Here is a 13632-nt window from a genome sequence, read left to right on the forward strand (position 1 = left end):
TTGAAGGCTTTCTCTGCTTAGTCAGAGGGCTTCCTCGAGATACGGAAGGCTGTTGGTAGTACAGCTGGCAGGAAGTATGACAACATATCAAGCCTTTCATTTTAGGCCCGGCACTTATAATTGGACCCTTTCAGAGCCCTTTCGAACCTGGTGCCATAGACATGGCTGTAAGACTTTACCTGAGGAACTGTTGTTTCGGGGGTATGACAGTTGCTAGAACCTGGAGGTGACTTGATGCACTTTAAACTGCTTGGTGATGTGTATGTGTGCACATCTGAGAAATAGTACACTAATTCAGCAAACCGTACATGAGATTGTCTTTCTTTGTATGACTAGGAGCATGTTGCTTTACTCAGCTTCACCAACAGAGTGAGGAAATGCATCAGCAATGACTCCAACAATGTCAGGAAACACTGGCAGCCGTTCCCAAAGGTTGCCTGCATAACCATTAAGGATGACCTGTCGCACAGAAGGGGATCTTCCCATCCAGTGGCTCCCATTCATATCATTTACACAGCCTTTACACAAACAAATATACTCATTGTCAAGCTTTTTATCGGAATATCCTTTAAAAGCAAAACGTTTCTGATCTGATTGCACTGATTATGGGAAATAGTCTAGACGTGAAACATGGGTGTTCAAACCAATGAATGGGAGAACACTTTATTAATGTCCTATTGTCCTGACAGAGTCTCTCCTGGAACATATTACCAAAACATCACTTTCATCTGCGCTGTTATGGGGCTTAATAGGAGGGCTGCAGTTTCTCTGAAATGTAGATATTGACCGTAGGAGAAAAAAAAAGGCAGCTACAGCAGTGAATAAACCAGCTCTGTTGTTTTCTTTGTAGAGGTTTATATGTGCTTCACTGAACAGGAAGTGATACTTTACTCTGTAGAAAGAATAGACAGAGGCTTTGGACTTCTCTGGCTGTAAGGAAGATGAATGCAGTGTGCTCCGCTGTTCCTACTGCTGGCTTGGGTTGGCAGCAGCAGGCTGATATGGGTCGCCCTGTGCAATCTGTTCCATGACCCCCTGGCTTTGTGAAAACATGCATGTTAACAATCATATGGACACGTGCACGCAAGCCCACACAACGCACCCACCCACCTGGACTGAGATAACAAGGCTGCACAGGAATGCCAGCCAAGTTCTTGTGAACAGGCTTTGAACTGGGCAGCTTCAGCAGGCTATTTGGATTGTTCGCTCAACAATATCTGCCAATTTATCCTTGACACAGGGAGAGGCCGGCCATAATAAAAACACATTCCACTCTGAGGACTGAGGAACAGTCTTCCTATTATCATTAAATCATAAAACATTTCCATGTAAGTGCTGCAAAAGAAAAAAAAGCAGATTAGTTTTGCATTTTGTTTTTCGGCGCCTTATTACAGTTTGGCCTCACACAGTTCAGGCTATTTGTTTTATGAGAACCTGTCTCACTTAAATTTCCCATAAACCCTCCTTTCCTGCTATAGATAACTGCTTATCGTCATGCAGACAGTTCTGTAAATTGCTGGAAATGACTGCCATATTACAGAGCACTGCGGCAGCAGCTCTTACAAGATATATGGGTACATTCGTTCAGAGCCTCAGAACCTTTGTTGAAGGTACTGGAATTTATCAATTGCTCTCCACGAAAACAGCGTTAACACTGAGGACTCCCAAGGGGATATTAAATAGAGCCAGCATAAAGTGTTGTTCCACCTTGTGTGAACTAGCATATAATTGATGCCTCTCTCCTCTGTACAGTCAGCGCTACAGATTTGAAAACAGCCATTAAATCATAAATTATTCTCCTCCACTCTATGCCCTCAGGAGGTTATGCTAAAGATAACCTGTAAGGCTCATCCACCTCTCCACACCTCAGACTTTCTGCTGTTCCCAAAGCTCCTTCTCTTGAGTGATTCAGTGCCTCCATATTGTGACAGTATTTGAATAGAGAAAAGTGTATGTTTGGACACCGAAGCATTACACACTCTAGAGACAGAGAAGAAAGGGAATAAAAACTCTATCTTGGAATGGATTCTGTATAACGTGGATAATGCTGAGTGATCATGTGATATTTGTGAGATGGACTGACAGTGGCATCATTCATTTATGACAGTTAAAACTTTATTTTCTTCAAAATAATAAATATGAACAATGATATCTCTTCATGTATATCTCTAACATTAAATACAGATTTCACATAATTAGTCACTAGAATTTGCACACTCTGTACCGCTTTCAGTCCATTCAGTGTGCATCTTTTCCATTCCTTTCTTGAGTTCCCCAGAAGTGTTAATTTTTCTTTGCTCTATTTTTCATCATTCATAACACAGTGGTCCTCTCTCTCCTTTTCTCTCCCTGTAGCTGAATATTATGGTTACTGGTGAAGACAAGTCATTTACAGTCCCATAATTCCCAATGGTTTGGCTCCCTTTCCCTTTACCCCCGCCTTCTCAGTCCATAACCCAACTCAAGTGACCAAAACTCACTGGGTGAAAGGGGAAAAAATACAATGTGTGTATGCATGCATGCATCCACACAGTCATTATCCTCTTGGGAGCTGAACGGGATCCAGAGACCAGTACATTCCACAATGTGGACAGAGCCACTGGGAGAGGAGAGAGTTTTGGAAGTCTAGGGGTTATAGAGGAAATCTCAAGGGAAATTGTTTAAATCTAGATCTCCTGCGAACCCTCACATACACGCTCCCACAACATGCCCTCTGCAGACTCCCCTTGCAGTGCTTTTTCCGCTGTAACATCGGCACTAAAAGCCATTAAATGTAACATGAAAGCACCTTATGACTGTAATCTTTTCTCATTGTGGAGTCTCATTTTCTTTGCCTTGGGGAGTGTTCTCAAAATGTTCTGTTTTGAATAGGTCCATTTATCTGGTAAATCTTTGTTTGAATGTCTGCCTGCCTCTGAGTCATTGAGTTCACAGTGCGATAGTTGTTCTTCTTCATTTCTCCCTCATTGAGCTCTCACAGTGCACCCCTTATACTCATGTGTTGGGTGGCATTTATGAAAAAAACTCAAAGGCTCTAAAAACCAAACAAAGCGTTCATAATCATAATCAACATATCACCCCATCTAATGTCAACATATCACCCCATCTAATGTCTTCATACATAATGCTTCTGATTTGGGTGTCCCTTATGAGTACTCTTAGTGTTTTTCCCAGTGTGGTGTGGATGTTTCTTATAATGAACTCTAGGGGAATGTATTGTCCTCATAGCCCCCATGCAGTTCGTGTAACTGGGGAGTATGTCATTTCCAGCCTCTGCAGAACTCCAATTCACCTCTATCGCCAGATCCCTGTAGCTCTCACAAGGGTTGGGGTAGCCTGAAGCCTCAGTCGGCACGGGAAGGTAACCATGGCCCTCTGCTATGTAAGATTGTGGCGCCTCTGCTTGGAGATGTGGACTCTCTTGTAAGGCTGGTACCTGTCTTGACCAATGTCCGTAGTCCTCCTGCTGGGCGTGGTAGCGTTTTTCAAGCCGATGGGTGATGGCACGCTGAAGGAGGTGGAGGAGCTCAATGAAGTTGAGGAGCAGGGAGATCACAGCAATCACCTGAGTGTAGATGGTGAAGATGGTCTTCTCTGTGGGTCGAGAGACAAAGCAGTCCACTGTATGGGGACATGGGCTCCTTGTGCACTCAAATTTTGCTGGAATGAAGAAGCCATAAAGCAACCACAGCCCCACTATGAAGCCCACTTCTATGAAGATTTTGAGCAGTATACTGAATGTATATGCACACAGAAGTCTGCCTTTCAGTTTAGGAGCCTCAGGAGGACTTTTGTCAGCTCTTCTACCTTTCCCAACATTCTCCTCTTTCACCTTTTCTTCTGCAATGTCTTTTTTTGCATTGTTATTACTTTCTGTAACAATTTCTCCTCTGTCATTTCTGCCACTCCCTTCTTCTGCTTTCTTCTTATCATTTTCCTCCTCTTTATTTTTGAGGTCCCTAGCCCTTATAGCCACATATCCAAAGTAGAAGATGGTTGGCGTGGAGACCAATATAATTTGAAGGACAAAGTAGCGGAAGTGGGAGATGGGAAAAGCTTTGTCATAGCATACTGCAGTACAGCCAGGTTGTCCTGTGTTGCAGATGAAGAGAGCTTGCTCATCATCCCAGGCAGATTCGGCAGCTGTTCCAAGTACCAGCACGCGAAACAAGAAGAGTACGGTAAGCCAGATACGACCAATGCCTGTCGAATACTCCTGGCCCTCCTCCAGCAGTTGCTCCAGAAAGCTCCAGTCAGCTCTGGACATCCTCTGCTTCTATAAGGGAGATATGGTAGAGGATGATTGAGAGAGAGAGTTTAGAGTTAATTCACCTTTTGAAGCACATACACATTTTTAAAAGCTGGGTAATAACTGAGGATATGGGATATCTTAAGGAAGATGAACAAATCAATGCAATTGTTATAGTAGTTATATTTTTTTGGTCTCAATAGCAGGACATGGACTGCACACAGACTCCAAATGACAAATTGTTTTGAAGTGACAACATTTCATAAACTGCACTTTTTCACCAGTTTTTCCTACAATCCTATGAATATGTCTTTTTGTGATCTAGTGTCATAAATGGACCAGGTGGAGCTAAACACCTTTGAATCATCATTTTAAAACCTGTTCTGCATGTTCAAAATCTGAATTGTTTTATTAGATTCTTAGACTCCATTGCATCTGCCTGCAGGTCAGGTTTTACTTATTATAAGCAGGGTTGAGAAGGTTACTTTGGAAATGTAATAGGTTACAGATAACTAGTTAACCTATTTAAAACGTAGTAATTAGTGTAACTATTTCAATTACTTAATCAAAGTAATGTAACTTATTATATTTCATTATGTTTTCAACTATTAGGGTAAGTGTACAAACTGAGCCCACCAAAATCTTCAGTTCAGGTGTTTTTCATGAAAACTGACATGATGTTTAAGTGAGATCATTTCTTATAAAGCAAGATTTATCTCTCATCTGAAAATGTATTCATTAGTTCATGTAGATTATGGAATATAAAATAAAGATATCTGATGAAAAAAGTCTGGTATGGGCTTAATTGGTACCGTGACACTGTTTAAGCCTAGTGTACTCCAAGTAAACCCACATCATGATTTATTTACAATATATAAAAAAATATAAAAGAATTAGAAACAGCAATATATTAATATTAATTAAGTATACTTAAAAATGAGGAAAACCCTCCTGAGCAAAATCTTAAAGGTTTGATTTTAGATGTAACCCCCTTTGTAATCAACATTTTCATAAGTAACTGTAATCTAATTACACATTTCTTTCTCAGCAACGGTACAGTTACATTTATTTTGAAATTAAAGTACATAATGCCATTACATGTAACTAATTACTCCCCAACACTGATTATAAGTTACTATATTTTGCCAAACTTGTCATTTACTACTGCATTTCTGAACAGACTGGTTTGAATGTACCACTTAACACTTCATTGGTGTAGTAGATTTCCATTACAAAATTCTCAAGGGTTTTAATAAACACGCAGCTAATGTGTAAGTGTTTAATCATTTCTATAAGCAACAAAAGAGTTATGTTTCCCCAAACCTCTCAGTATAATGGCGTCTTTTTTACTGGGGAGCATGTATATCTGGCTGCAGCCCCCTTTTAGTTATTCCATGAGCTCACAACGTTGTTAGGGTGGGCTCCAAGTCTTCATCATCAAAGATGTGAAAAACAAGGCCTCTATATACTAAAGTGAACTAAAACAAAAACACATGGCAGCAGCGTTAACATTTAATATGAATGGAAGTAGTGTATACTTTTACTGTTCACAGTAAAACTGGAGTGTATGAGTCCAAGAGAGGCCACTCAAACTTTTATATTATACAGGGGCATCATCAAATACATTATGTTTTTCTTTATGGATCTATGGATTAATGAAAGCTGATTCAATTTATATAGAGTTATTGATTTCATTTAAGCATTGTCTTGAGGTTTGGGAAAAAGGGAGGTAGTTGTAAATTGTTAAAGATAAATGACAGTCGGTGGCTTGTCAGAGGCTCAGCATGCGCACGTGCACACACACACACACACACACACACATATGTACTCACACACACATCTGAATAAACATCCTGTGTGGGGGAGTTAAAACACTGCTGTGACACTTCTTGTCTATTTGTTTGGATTATGTGTTTGTCTGTTATTTCTTCCCCTCTGAGAAAAAAAAACCTTTTCCTAACAGCGAAAACACAAACTCCTGTAACAGGATGAGGAAGGACAAAGCCCTGTCAGGAATTCTGGGCAACTCAACAGGAATAAAAACAACTTTTCTGATCCAAATGCATCGTGAGTCAGAGAATTGTCTAAACGTATAATTTGCTTAAAACAAACCAATGAAAACCAACAGTCTACAAAGACAAAATAACATACAGTAGGACCAGTATGTCCATACCATACACTATGAAGTATAATAAAACAGATAAAATTTTTAAAAAGTATCAGAAACTCTACAAGCTTTTTCAAAGAACTGAGAATTGTATCTCTATTTTCTTAACTTGTGAATTACACTAGGTTTACTGTTCAGCCAAATTTAAGTCTAGATAGATAGATAGATAGATAGATGGATAGATAGATAGATAGATAGATAGATAGATGGATAGATAGATAGATAGATAGATGGATACATGGATAGATACAAGGGTTCTTTTTTGTTTTAGTGATCTTATGATTTTAAAAAGCGAAACAGTAATACACAAATAATCATAATAAACTGAATATTAAGAACCACAGACACACTACGATTTCTATCAAAATTATAATAGAATAACAGCTCAAATTCATCTGGACTTCAATTTAACTGTAGGTCTCTGGAGGTAGAAAAATATACAGCTACAGCTACCAAAAAGCATACAAGAGAAATAAGTGTGTGATAATATATAAATATCAGTCAAATATATCAGCCCCTTGTAGAAATGTTATTCTGATATATAATAAGGGTTTAAACAGTGTTTTACAGTCAGTTCCAGTGATTTGTTGAGAACTTTTTAAGTACTACAGGGACATACTGTAGATATAAAAGCCTATGTCCCTACATGCAGTGACAAATGTCGCTACAGGAATGTCTAATATAAAAATAGGCTACAAGTGAGTTTTGTTAGTCAGAGGCAGAGTCCTAACCAGACAACTCCCCAACTTCCAAACTTTGAGGAATTCTTACCTTTCTATCCCCTGAAGCCGGTTTGTCTCCTTATTGGTTATCTGGTCTCAGCAGCACTCAGTGTACTTCCACTGTCACCTTCGTCCGCTCCTTTCAGTGGTGGTCTGAGAGGCTCCAGTCGTTGTGTGTGTGTGTTTGTGTGTGTGTATGCGTTTGTGTGTGCCTTCTTTAAAAAGAACCGATGTAATCGGAAAAAGTGGGGAGAACTTTCCCATGCCTGTGGATTTAGCCCTCCCTCAGGAACTTCGTCCAGGAAATGGGATGGATGAACTCGAAGTTGTTCTGGTTAACTGCGCTCGGGTTGAACTTTTGTTTAAAGTCCTCCAATTTGCATTAAACTGACGGTAATGTCGCTTGCCTTCGGTTATTTAAAGGCAATAGAGGCGAAGAGAAGAAAACGAGGCATGAATGAACAACTGACTGGAAAGAGAGGGAGGAAATGACTTTTTTGTGGGGTAAAAAAAAATAATTGAGATTTACAGTGTTACTACATTTATAAATAAGAAGAATAATTAAAGACAATTTACACATTAATTAAACTAAAAATCAAGTTACAAATCCGAGAAAGAAAATAGCCCCCACCCATTAAACTCCTCTGTCGAAATCAATATGATTTTATCTACATTGTTTTCCTTTGACTACGTTAAATAATCTTCCTTCTTTCATCTCGCACACATCATTGTTTTTTTCCTTATCAGTAGATGCTTAACGGGACTGCCTGACTGCCAACTAAGCTCCTGTAATTTTCCACTATGCCACGCAATGGCGCCAGTCACCTTATTTCCAGGAAGCGCATGACGCTTCAGTCAATGACACCCAGTAATTACTCTGAAATGTGTATTTTATAATCTGAGTTGCAGAATCGATTTGTTTACCTCTCACCTGCATCATTAAGCTAAACTCCCAGCTTGTTGCCGAGGTAACATCATCCTCAATAGCTGCATCAATAATCACTTTTGCTGCTGTCAAACTGCAAACTCTTCAATCTATTGTCAAAACCCAGGGTGAAATTAAATCAATACAAAGAGGCTTAGTAGAGACAATTAGTGTGTTTATTTGAGTTTACCGCTCATATATAGAGGGTTTACAATGTTAGACCTTCAATTACATATGTAGGATATTGTGAAACTTAGAGGCCCACTGCACTGTGTAGGCAAGATTCAAATGATCTGATATATACTGTATTTTGTGTAATACTGGTTGCACAAATAATTATACTGTGTATCAGCTCTACCCATTCAGATAATAAGCTAACTGACTTAATGGTGTTTCACATTTTTTTAATCTAAATTACTGTTTGCTTAGGACAGGGTTCTCTGTTGGCTGATGCAAATTTTGTAATTGTAAGATGTTGTTGTTATGCTCATAGGAGAGTCTTTTTTTAGTCAATGCCAGACAGCCAGTTTGCTGAACACAGGTTTTGTTTGCAAATGTGAACCCGAACAACCCCGAGATGTTGCTGTAATTCAACTTTTCTGTGGTTCTGTACTTACCCACTGGAAGTCCATGGAGATAATACAAAACCTTGAGGCGCTTCTCTGCAATAATACCGGATAGAGAAATGGGCCTTTTCAAAAATGTGCCTTTCTCCTTTGGAATATGCAAACAGATTGTTTAAGTAAAAGGTAGCTGGAAGCAGAGATTTTTTCATATCTCAAATCAATTTTGGTACAAGCGATGCTCCATGCTGCCATGAGCATTAAACACAGTGGCTTTCTCATGTCACCAAGAAATTGAAACCGTGATTGATTGTAAATGAGCATTTTATTCAAATACGTTTACTGCATGATAACCCAAATTAGAAAATAACCTCACTAGTCATAATAGTGTTTGGCATGATATCACTTGTCATAATGTAGTCTGTGCTAATCCAGCTACTAATGGCCTCTCTAGTTATCACCTTCTGATACCACACTCAGTCAAATTAAAGTGTTTGCTGAGAAGTCAGCTCACAGTCTTTTCCAATCCGTAAAATCATATGTGTCAATATTAGGAGGCTGTTTCCATCTACCTGTATGCAGCAAGGAGCAGAGCTTTATAAAAAGCCCAGTAAATTGACAGTGAATCATTTGGTCATTATATCTGCGGATGACTGGCGAGGAGGGAAGTGAGGACAGCCGAAAGTAATGGAACTGTTTCCATTCAGGAGATGTGTTATGCCTTCTTGTGTTCTGTGTATTCATCTCTGCCGGAACAGTTATCAATGAAACTAATTGCCAGCTTCAACTTCAATCAGTTCCTCGCCACTGGACACATTTTAATATGCACTATTGTATTTTATAACGGATTCAGTCCTGAGTGTACATCAGTGAACTCAATAATGGAGATCTGAATGTGGAATAGAAACAGTAATTTGGAGATAAGTTAGAACGCAAAATTGAAAGTTTGGGAATGACAAAACTTTCTTGTCAGTTTCCATCTGATAGGGCTAGGCGGCAAAACCATACAGACAGGTGTATTCACATAGGCTCAAATGAAACAGAAGCTAAAACAAGAACATGGCCTGATTAATTTACTTGACAGTTTAGGTCCCTTTAGAGAAAAAGAAAATACTTATAGCCAACAAATCATTTCCATGGATGTGTTTTTTTCACATGAATAAGTAATGGAGGGGTGTTAAATCAACCTTAGCTTGCTTTGCTAAATGAATAACTGCAAGTATTGCCTGGAGAAAAACAAGTTAGAACACCTTCTACCCAATCTCTATTTATCTTCTGACAGAAGGTGGTTCTATGGGGATGAGAATTCACATTCAAAAATGTCATGTCACAAACCTATGATATTTTAGCCATGCTAGCGGCGTGGTTCAGGGATTGGCAATCGGTCATACCACTACTTTGGTGTAGACTGAAGTATCTCAATAACAACTGGATAGATTACCATGAAATGTAGAGACGTTCATGGTCACCAGTCGATTAATTCAGTTACTGAAATCCTGAGTTTTCCACTAGTGCCACCATGACTATTTCACTGTAGACTCTCATTTAACAATAGTTTGATGAACTGATATCTCATTTCACAGATCTCTAGATGATCAACTAGGGAATGCAGTTATGCTAGGCTTCTTACATAAAATGAACTTCTCTTTGGACCAAAAATAGATTCAGATGCATATATTCAAACAACATTGTGCTGCTAACTGTCCTTGAAAGTCTCTGACTTACAAACAAGTTCTTATGACATGTCATATCATGCAAAATTAATTTACAGGAAGAAACATCACTGCTACTAAGTGTTACATCATGCAATAAAAGACTGTGCCTGTGCTGTGTGTGTCTGTGTGTCTGTGTGTGTGTGTGTGTGTGTGTGTGTGTTTGCATGGGACAATGCAAGAATGGCTCTCACTCGATCAGTCTGGCATGACAACAGTAAATTTCCAGCACAGAGAGCGGTGTGTGTCTATCAGAGGTGCCTGGTTAGTAAAGACGTCAAACTTACATGAGCTATGTGCACCGCAGTCTCACATGTTGTTTGATGAAATATGCATGACACTGGCGGAGATGTAGATCCTCTGAAGTGATGGGTGATGGGATATTCAAGTACACCAAAAGGGCTTGTGACATCACTGCTATGCCAACAGAAGCTAAACGCAGTTATATATTGTATCTCCTGCATTCTACATCAGGTTTATTCCCTTTCAATGGACAATGCAATGTCAACATTGGTTCTTGATTGTGTAACAGAAGATGCATTAGCCCATATCTAAGCAATTAGCAGAAGTGTTAGGGGTCTTACAGGGGTAACAGTCTCATTGAGACACGGTGTCATGTTTGCCTTTTGAAAATTAGGGTCCATATCCAATCAGAGCATTATTAGATCCCCCCTGTGGTCTACTTAACATGTGTCTCCCAGCCTTATTATTCGTAGGGAGCACTCCCCGACAGGCGCTATTGATCTCAGCCAGATTGGAGCGATGCCATGAAAGTACACATTGGCAGCTGATGACAGCTTTATTAGAAAAGGAGGACACACAGATCAGCAAGTTTCCCCACATCAAAAGGCCCAAAGGGGATGAACCACAGATTGAGCTCAACGCATTTGTTTGGGGATCAATTGAGTGGCTTTTTTTGAAGGTGATCAATTGATTTTGTCCTGTGGGGATAATGTAAACCTAAGTCACTGCAGAAGGAAAACCTTCTGATGTCTATATATATATATCACTATTACAGGTTTCTAATAAATATCTCTTGCATACTGTAATGGAAAATACTGATGCCTGTTATTGTACTCACTGTGATGCATAGGCTGGTATATTTATATATGCTGATGAGATGTGTGGGAATGGTTTCACAAAGTTAAATTTACAGTGCATTTCCTCTTAGAGAGCCATTGAGAGAGAATGATTAGTAAAGGTTTTTGTCATTGACTTCCATTTGTTTTTGTGAGATTGATTCGTCTGGGAAATACCTGCATTACTGACATCTGGACTGTGAACGTACATGAGAGACTTCATGGGTTTTTCAAATAACGATATTTGTGGAGCGGAAAATAGCATTTCCAATTTATTTTCTGACTGCAGCAATTCAGGACTTCAATCACAAGAGCAGCAGAAAAGTAGCAGGTTTTGCTGGGGCAAAAAAAAAGGCACATCGTAATCAGTGGGTTGTCTGTATTCGAAGTGAGACAATGTCAGGGCCTTCTGGCATCTGGCTTTAGCGTACTTCGGACGAGTGCTAATGAAGACACAAACAGACCTGCTGGAAAGGTGTAAAGCAGGTGGTGTAAGGCCGAGCTGTAAACGATTTCACCCTGGTGATGAATGCCCCTGCCACATACATGAGGGGTGAGGGCGTATGTTGTGTCGTATTGAAAATGCGGATATTACACCTTGACCCATTGAACCAATAAATATTCATTAAGCTGCCTTCTATTGAGAGAGAGGAGGAGGAGTAAGACTGTGCAGTTACATCTCAGTGGCCTTGTTATGTAGGAAAATTATGTGCTGTGGCTGAGCGCGAGATGAGATCAAGAGATGGGGAAAATGCAAACATAATGAGGCTAATATACTCCCTGTTATACTTTGCATGAGCATTACACAGTATGAGTGAGTGAAACACACTTGCCTATAGCAAAGCTCGAGGCCCGCTCTTGCATATTGTCAGTGCACAAATGGTGAGTATCTGGATTGGTATTTTTAATAAACATAACCATGTCCTTCAGCTATCACTTTATGACAACTACAGCTGAGGCTGTCATGTGGGAGCATGTTTGCACAGATGCACGTCCTTCCCATGTAAACATGTAAACTGTTCTCCATAACCTTCACGATCGATAGATGTGATCACTGGGTTAAAAAAGGCAAATGGTGTGATATTCAAGTCATGGAGTAAAGTTATTAGTTCAAATCTGATATCTCAACTCTGATCTGAGGTTGACTTACCAGTTCCAACACATTTATTTCCACTGTCAGTAGTCTTTTGTGAACAGTTTAAACTTTAACACACTTACACTGACAGTCTCACACACAAATCTGTATTAGTGTCACTGACCATGGTGCTGAAAAGAAAGGCTGCTAGTGAAGCCAAGCTGCTCCTGTCTCACAACTCTTACTGCTATCAATAAATAAATAGGATCATTTAATGCAAATGATGATGCACTAAACATAGTGGTGACAACTAGTATCTGCTTGTACATCACTTCTCATAATCATAAAGTTTTCTCAACAATTAAAAGATGAATTGTTATCAAACACACTGCAGCAGTGAACTGAAAATGTTGGTGAATTATATTGTATGATCGCCAGTGGCACAACAAGCTCTATAGAACAATTAATTATATTTTTTGAAAAATAATGCTTTTTTATGAGACCCCACGGTCATACACAGTATCTTCAAAATGAAAACACTTTAATATATCATGAATATTTATCATCCCTGAAAGGGGGTAAACTGTTTTGAAAATGACAAGGGTGGAGCAGAGTTTGGTAAGCGTATACTCTGCACTGTATATCCATCACTGGATAGTCTTAAAGTAGCTGCACAATACTGAGAGGGACTAATATGGAAGCTGTCGTCTAATCTTGTTTGTGTTCAAATGGCTCGCTCATAATGTATACAGAGTGGTTGAAGTTGAAAAAGTGCTTTACTGTTGAAGCAAAGAAACCTTGAGGTGGGTCCTGCTGCATTGACTTCTGACGAGTCTTTGTCTCATGGGCGCAACAACACTGAATTCATTCATGCAGCATCATGAGAAATTAACACTGAAGAAGCTGCACAGAACCTGTGAAAATGACAGTCCTGTTAGGAACTCGGAAAAAAATCCCTAGGGGGCTCTCACACCCTTTTGGTTACATATGCACATATCACAAACACACCTATTAATATAGCCTACTTTCTCTCTGTTTCTCTCTGACTCTCACACACATATTGAGACGTTTTGCTAAATCTGACTTAACATATTGTATCAGGATCCTGTATTGACCATCATTGCAACTTGGGGGAAAAAG

The 13632-nt window shown here is 39.5% G+C and overlaps 1 protein-coding gene across 1 annotated transcript; it reads right to left on the reverse strand.

Annotated features, from left to right (window-relative positions):
* Nucleotides 1–2100: 2100 nt before the first annotated feature.
* Nucleotides 2101–7319, reverse strand: gja4 (gap junction protein alpha 4). Its single transcript, XM_053334246.1, has 2 exons — nucleotides 7188–7319; nucleotides 2101–4276 (listed from the first exon to the last, which is right to left on the reverse strand). Exon 2 carries the CDS (start codon nucleotides 4265–4267, stop codon nucleotides 3116–3118), a length of 1152 nt encoding a protein of 383 aa, XP_053190221.1. The 5' UTR covers nucleotides 4268–4276; nucleotides 7188–7319; the 3' UTR covers nucleotides 2101–3115.
* Nucleotides 7320–13632: the final 6313 nt, after the last annotated feature.

Source organism: Scomber japonicus, chromosome 15 (assembly GCF_027409825.1).
Source record: "Scomber japonicus isolate fScoJap1 chromosome 15, fScoJap1.pri, whole genome shotgun sequence".
Taxonomy (NCBI): domain Eukaryota; kingdom Metazoa; phylum Chordata; class Actinopteri; order Scombriformes; family Scombridae; genus Scomber; species Scomber japonicus.

Bases quoted from the DNA above. Each gene is read 5' to 3' on its own strand.
- gja4 (XM_053334246.1), bottom strand. From the start codon at position 4,267: ATGTCCAGAGCTGACTGGAGCTTTCTGGAGCAACTGCTGGAGGAGGGC.